Raw genomic sequence first — 7434 nt, 5'->3', positions numbered from 1 at the left:
GATCCGCAACATGCAAAGGTTGCTCTTCACGATCTCAATCAGGAGCTGACTTCATAATCTCCATCGCTGTGGCGCAAAATGGATGCTGCTTGGAGCAATTTTCTCTTCCAGGTAGGCTTGTTTTTGGGCAGGCATTGCGGGCCTCTTTTCTCTCTTCTCACACCGCACATTTACCCCACAAGGGCCTTTTCAGCAGTGTTGTCCAGCTGCCCTCACATCTTGTGTTTCTACGTTGCACCTCAACAAGATAATGCTGTGACTTGTGTTTACATTTGGTGATGGCCTTCTCCTTGCTTCTCCAGAGTACTCCCACCCAAAACCAAGTGGACGGGAGCCTCCAATCAGAGCTCATGCAAGTGCATACGAGCTCTCCCCAGACCCCACCCACAGAGCACATTGCACAGCCTCCTTCAACTGTGGACACCACTGCTCTCAGTGAGGAACCCCTGCCTGGTGAGGGACACTGCACTCCACTCCTCTCCTCTTTGCACCTGTGGAGCCCTGAAAGGGTTTAAAGTGTAAACGGGATCATCCGATGCCGGTTCTAAAGTCAGTCAGGTGTCAGAAACCCAGTGAAGGCAGGTGAAGAGACGGGGAGAGGAAGCTAAAAATGGCCTGAGCGATTTTTAATGACAAAGGCAGTTGAAATCCTTTTCATAAAACAGTTTTATCTGGTTAAAGGAAATGCGGTATGGGCTTACATCAATGAAGCGTTTTACTTTTAAAAACCCTGTGTTGTTAATTAAACCTCATTAAAAGTTCATATCAAGCATTTTTCTTTTGCCACCCCATAGCTGGAAGGTGCAGAATTGAACATTTTAAGTGGCCTCTGCTCTTTCTCTATGTTAACATCAACCAACTGTTGCTTTGAAACTGATTTGCATAGTGCTGCGATGCAGTCGGACTGCAAGTCGTGTCGAGGCCTGAAACTAACATTCCTATTCTCATTATTAGGTTTCTCACAGAATGTGAAATGTTCATGCAGACTCCATCAGAGTGATATAATTAACGGTGGATTAGTGTTGTTCAGACTTGATTAACTTCAGGATGATGTTTTTTTTGGACCATGAAACCGTCCTTTATAGATGAATTAATGCAGCAACCAGGCCAAAAGAAAACTGGAATCTGTCGGAGAACCCATTGGCTGCATTTATTGGATGATTGATTGATTTTTTTGCATTATATATTCAACCTGCAAACAATGTACAATTTTTCCAGGCGCTCTATTTTTCATGGCGGTGCCCCTTCAGCCACTTTGCCACAGTGATTGCTTTTTCTGTTTAATTTTTTTCTGAGCTGCGAGCTCTTTCCATTCAGTTATTGGTGAGCGATTTCACGTCCACTGGCCAACAGTTTGCTGCGTCATTCATTGATCCTGAATTGCCCCGGTCTGCTGAAAACCACCACTGAGTTTAGAGCTTCCAACACTGTGCTTCAAGTGCTCCTACAGCGAGACGATCACATTATTGAGGAAAGAATCAAAACCTATTTAGTTTCTAGTCATGAAAACAAAATAACAAATTCAGTGCAGAGGGCTGGTGGGATCTTATCCAGATCTTCACCAGAAGTTAACATTTAGTAACGCATTCTGAATGATTGAGAAGTTAATTTCACTGACTCTTTGGCTATTAAGTGACACTAACGAGTCTCTTTCTGTCTTTTCTCCCTACTCCCTCGGGTCCAGTGAAGCCAGTGTCCCGGCCGGCCCCCGCGCAACACATCTGTGCCATCTGCAACAAGCAGTTCAAGAACAACTACAACCTGCGGCGGCACCAGTCGGTCCACACTGGGGTACGCATGAAGGACAGGGCCAGAGAGCAGGCGGAGGGAGCAAAGGAGGGAGCAGCCGGCCAGGTGGTGGTGGCGGCAGCGGCCCCGCTGGCGATGGCGGTGGGGGCCGGAGGGAGGACGGAGAGGCCCACTGTTCCCCTCTCCCTGCTGCACCTCTCCGCGCCTCCCCCTCTCGCCCCTCCCGGCGTGCTGGCGGGCGCCCAACAGCCTCTTCTGGGTGGTCAGGATGGTGAAGGGGTGGCCATGGCAAACGTAATGGCTAGTGTTAACCCTCATGCTCCGCCTCCTGCTGCTGTCGTCATGGCCACAGGGGCGACAGTACAGGTGGGTCAGGGCCTTGTGGAGACGGCTGTCGTCAACCCCAAACCTTCAAGCATGCTGTTTCTTAAGCTGCCTCATCATAAGGATGGTTAAACCACCTTCTTGGAAGCAGTTGCCGTGCGTCAACCTGCAACCTGCATCACACGGAGTTAAATAGTTCTGTGTGGTAAATTCTGTTTGAGCTCAATGATCAGTAATTGGTTTTGGGGCCAGTAAAATCCATCCCAGCGTTTGGTACTGGTCTCCAGTTTAAGAAACACTGTGCTCGAAGCTCCCCCCCCGCGCTCCCCTGCATGTTCTCTGTAACACAAACCGTGTGCAAACACAAAGACACTTCCAAGTCCAGCAGGAAGTAATTCACCTAACATAAGTCGTGAAGCCACGACGAGCAACTTTACTTATCCAAATCAGTTACTTAATCGGCCAGTTTGTGCTTAAGCGTGGCCAGTCTGCATGGTTTCAACAAAAATAAGGGAATGTTGAATGGCTGACAGTATGTTGTCGTGTAATTAGAATAAATTCCGTGTGGAAACTCTTCAAACCTAAACTCTGTAGCTTGTTCATCTGCTTGTTTTTGCCTCAGCGGCCCACAAATCCCAACCCAAATCCCGTGAGGAAGAACCACGCCTGCGAGACCTGTGGGAAGGCCTTCCGAGACGTCTACCACCTCAACCGCCACCGCCTGTCCCACTCGGACGAGAAACCTTTCTCCTGTCCCATCTGCCAGCAGCGCTTCAAAAGGAAGGACCGCATGAGCCACCATGTGCGCTCGCACCAGGGTGGTGTGGAAAAACCCTACATCTGCCCTCACTGTGGCAAGGCTTTCTCCAGGTAATGCAGCGGAGCAGTCGCACAGCACAGAGATACCCAGAAAACACTCTTTATCTGTCCTAACATGTCCTCCTGTCCATCTTTCCAAAGGCCTGACCATCTCAACAGTCATGTCAGACAGGTGCACTCATCTGAGCGTCCCTTCAAATGCCCCGTAAGCCACACTTCTGTTTTACTGCATGTCCTGTTATCTTCATTTATCTGCATCTTTAGATGGCTCACTCCCTCAACCCTTGACAGATCTTCTTTTTTTTTTAAATGACACATAATTATTGTAATTCCTTTCTTTTGTACCCACGTCATACATAAGAGTCAAGTGTCTGCTTGACTGAATGTTTCTACCTTTCCTCAGACTTGTGAGTCCAGCTTTGCCACGAAGGATCGCTTGCGTGCGCACATGATTCGTCACGAGGAGAAGGTGCCCTGCCACATCTGCGGGAAGCTCCTGTCTGCCGCTTACATCACGGATCACATGAGGGTGCACAACCAGTCGCAGCACCACTCCTGCCACCTCTGTAACCGCAGTAAGTACACATGCCCTTTTGACTGGCTCGTTTACAGTAAGTACACGGGACCTGTGAAGTGCCAGGACCCGTGAAGCTCACAAGCCATGGAGCAAACTCTGCAAACACTAAAAGGAGCACAGCTCCTTATTCGGGTCACAACACGCTGCAACTTCACAGCGGTTCCAAGTCTGGAGAAGGTCATTGTCCCTGAGTAAAAGCACCAGTTCTCAATTGTGCACCTTTGTTTTTGCATTGATTGAGTGAGTGGCAGCACACGTATTTACATAGATATGAAACAAAACAAGAATAAAATGAGAAATATAGAATATCAACAATATAAAGTAAAGAAATCTTATCAATGTGAATGCAAAAATATAAAGAAAAGAGTTTAAATCACTACTACAAGCATCAGAAGTGCTTGCATATGGTTTCTGTTACATTCAGATTGAGCTACGTTCATCAACAAGAATGTGTTCCCTCCTGTAAATCAGTTCTGCTGACATTTTGAGATCCTGTTGGTAGAATTTGTTTACTTTTTGGTTGCCTTTCACATTACCTGATTCACATTTGGAGTTTTTTTTTTTTTTTTCCACTCCTGACTGTCTCCACTTATCAGACTTCTTTTTGATCGATTGCTGCTGAACATCTCTCTGAAATGACTCCCGGCTCATCTGTCACCCATCAGGTTTCACCACACTGACGTACCTTCGTGTCCACGCCCAGAAGCACCACGGCCAAGAGTGGAAAGAGAGTCCCGGGGGCTTTGGCGGCACGGCCTCTGGCGGCGTTCTCGTCTGCCAACTGTGCGGCGTCCACTGCAAGACGCCCACTCAGCTCCAGGGTCACATGGGTACCCACAGCAACAACCAGGGCGCCCCGAGCCCCGTCACGTCTAATGTGGCTGCCAGCAGCTCCGTCTCCCTTAGCAACATGGTGACGGCGCCCACCGTCTATGTCACCGGCAACACCGTGGTGGACCTGCTCGTCACAGACTGCTCTAGCATTGCAGCACCACAGTCCCACAGTTAGCGCTAGATAGCTAACCCGAGCCCCTGAGCTGAGGGTAAGGTGAGAGAAGGCTGAAGTTACTTGTAGATGCGAATCCGGTTTCAGTTTTGCCATCGCCAATTCATGACAAGTTTTAGGTTTTAAGAATGGGGAAGATTGTCACCAATTGAGGGGGGCAGGTTCACCTCGGAGCTGCAGAGAAATGGAGCATGTGGGAAGAGCCGTAATATTGGACTGAAGTTGTGAAAAGAAGGACTTTCATGGCTATGGCAGGTTCACTGACACTAATGACAAACCTGGATGTGCAGCCTAGATATCCCCCGAAAGCTCTAGTTTATGTAAGACTCCATTGAAACTGTGGTTTTGTGAGCATCTACTGTACTCCTCACCCCTCTCTGCCCTCTCTCTGTCTCTCTGCCTGTCCCTCCCCTCAACCCTTTGGCATTGGCTGCTCTCTGCAAGTGCACCAAGTACTGTATATGGTATCTCACACCAGCTCTGATCTTACTTCCATTTTTTTTTTTTGCAGCTCACCAAGACTCCAAATGGCTCTTGTGAAAGTTGCAGGGAGAGAATAGCTTTCAGGAAAAAGAAAAAGAAAAAGAAAAAGAAAAAAAAAAAGACGATAACAAACATTAGAAGGGAAGTTGTGTGTTTGGTGTTTGGGTGTGAGTGTAGGTTTGGGCTCCTCTCGCATGTTTTCTTTTATTCTTTTTTTTTTTTTTCCCACAAAATGGAGATCAGCGTTTGATTTGAAGCTGTAATGTTATGTCACTAAGTCTTTACGAATGGGATGTTAATCGATCAGGGCAGAAGACCATACTGTACATGCTGTGGAAGGTATGAAAATTGTGGGATGTACGTGCTCATTTGTTTCCTAAAGGTACAGAAACAAAAGGAGAGTTGTCTTGAGGAGCATCACGCACCTTAAATTGTTGTTGGATTCAGTAAGGATCAAGGTTTGAGCTTTCTCGGATTGTCTTGCTCTCAGTCTTCCTTTCTGGGTCTGGCCTTTTTTTTTTTTTTTTTTTAAAAGAAAAAAAAAACTAAAGAAAAAACTAAAAACAACTGCTAATCAACACTTCAGCTTCTGACATGGCAATTATTGCACCCGAGTACTACCTTTTGCATGAAATCAAGCTAGCTCGGTCATGCTTATTGTTCCGGAACTGTCACAACAAAAAGAAAACTTCAGCGGTTCCTCTAAGTTAGTTAGCTGTAAACGATGATATTTATGAAAGTGTTGCTTTTATTCAGACGTTTTTGACATTGTTTGCCATTCATTTGATTGTAACTGCCATTGCCATAGTCCTTTGTTCTCTCTATGTACCAGTCCAACGAGTGAAACTTATGCGTTTTAGATTTTAGTCATTTAACTCTCTGTATAGCACACGTTTTGAACGCCAGTCTTTGTCGTTCTGCATCACGTAAGGAACGCTCGCTCCACCAGCGGGTATTTCAGTTGCTTTGAGTTCTATTGTGAGTGATGTGTGGTGTCGAAAGGGCTTAAAAAGTCGCAGGTCAGGCAAAGAAGTTTAATAGCAGTTGGCAACACCACTTGGTATGCTGTAAACAAATCCTGGTTTTGTACTGGAGTGCTTTTTCGGTTTTGTGTTAATATGTTACCTTCAAATTTGTAGGGTTGTTTCTTTCCCCCCTGATCTTTCTTTTTTTCTTTCCTTTTTTTTTTTTCTTTGAAAATGTGTTCTTCCTGTTGAGAAAAATTAGCGATTTTATTCCAAGTTAATCTTAGGTTTTCTTCATCACACTAAAAAAAAAAAAAAAAGAATAATACCTCTACTCTAGGATTATGTACAGCTCTTGTGATACATCTTAATGCCTTATTGTACTCAACTGCATTTTAATTCTTTTATGATAAAATATTTCAAATCTTAGTCATGGATTCATTAAGAATATTAATGGGATGTATTTATATTTATATTTTTATATTTCTCAACAGTATGCATGTCTAAAAGGTTGTTAGAGCAAAAAAAAAAAAAAAGGAGAAATCAACAATGCTTACTACAGTCATAAATATTGTTTTTTTTTTTGTTTTTTTTTTGTAGATGAAGTAGAGATCATGGTATTATTTTGTAATTTGGACAATTTAAAGTAAAAAGAGTAAACAGGAATTGTCTTGTGTGCTAATCATTTATTCACAGCCCAACATTACGTGTCTTAAAGAAAAGTCGCAGCTTCGTCGGCTACAGAACACGAACACTGACAGACTGAAAGGGTCAAAACGGAGAGTTAAAAGGAACCGTTTGCTTCTTTTGCAGCAGTTTAATGATCAAATCACCCTGTGTTGTGATTGGTGAATGCATCTTAGGCTGTAAGTTAATAAATGTTGAGCAGTGGTGACGTCAGTGCTTGTACGACCATATTAGCTGGAATTAACGTGCGTTTGAAGGTTCACTTTCACCTTTAAGAGAGCAGGAAAGTGAAAGTGCTTTTAGTGACAAGTTCAGGTCCCCATTTAAACCCATTTCATTCCAGTGCTACCTGCTGATGTAAGGCACATCTGTCCACCACACCTGGTTCATCAGCTGCAGGACGCTTTTGGCTTTAGTGCGTCATTCCTTTTTGTGCCACCCCCTGGCTAGTTACTGACATTAAAAAAAATAAAATAAAATAAAAGGGTTGGGAGGTACAGGATGATAGATGTAGATGTTTGCAGCAGATTTTTTTCCCCCTTCTTTTTAAAAAGCTTCATGTCAACGACAGCTGTTGTTAGCTGATCCAGTGAAACAGCACTTCTCAGTCTTTCCAGTGTTAGAGGTATTTGCAGTGCTTATTCGCTGTCACACACATTCAAGCACCGATGGAGGCCATGTGGGGTTCAATGTCTTCCCAAAGGACACTTCAACATGTGGTTTGGGGAAGCCAGGGTCTGAACCTCCCAGACAAACACTCTTCCCAAAGCTGCCTCTTGACAACAATGACCACGTGAGGTAGGTGCAAGCTTTTACTATCGTTT

At 44.9% G+C, this 7434-nt stretch overlaps 1 protein-coding gene across 2 annotated transcripts; it reads left to right on the top strand.

The window, feature by feature from the left end:
• Positions 1 to 18: 18 nt before the first annotated feature.
• On the top strand, positions 19 to 5475 carry mazb (MYC-associated zinc finger protein b (purine-binding transcription factor)). Of its 2 annotated transcripts, none has more exons than XM_072373418.1 (7): positions 19 to 111; positions 303 to 453; positions 1685 to 1791; positions 2696 to 2943; positions 3034 to 3097; positions 3296 to 3467; positions 4135 to 5475. In XM_072373418.1, the coding sequence occupies exons 1-7, from the start codon at positions 79 to 81 to the stop codon at positions 4476 to 4478; spliced, it is 1119 nt and encodes a 372-aa protein (XP_072229519.1). In that variant the 5' UTR covers positions 19 to 78; the 3' UTR covers positions 4479 to 5475. The 2 variants fall into 2 exon arrangements, with proteins under 2 accessions (XP_072229519.1, XP_072229518.1); XM_072373417.1 differs by having other exon boundaries at positions 1685 to 2115.
• The last annotated feature ends 1959 nt before the right edge of the window (positions 5476 to 7434 follow it).

Source organism: Leuresthes tenuis, unplaced genomic scaffold (genome assembly GCF_036924035.1).
Source record: "Leuresthes tenuis unplaced genomic scaffold, fLeuTen1.0.hap1 SCAF_20, whole genome shotgun sequence".
NCBI classification, from domain to species: Eukaryota; Metazoa; Chordata; class Actinopteri; order Atheriniformes; family Atherinopsidae; genus Leuresthes; species Leuresthes tenuis.
This window is presented reverse-complemented; position numbering and strand designations above follow the sequence as displayed.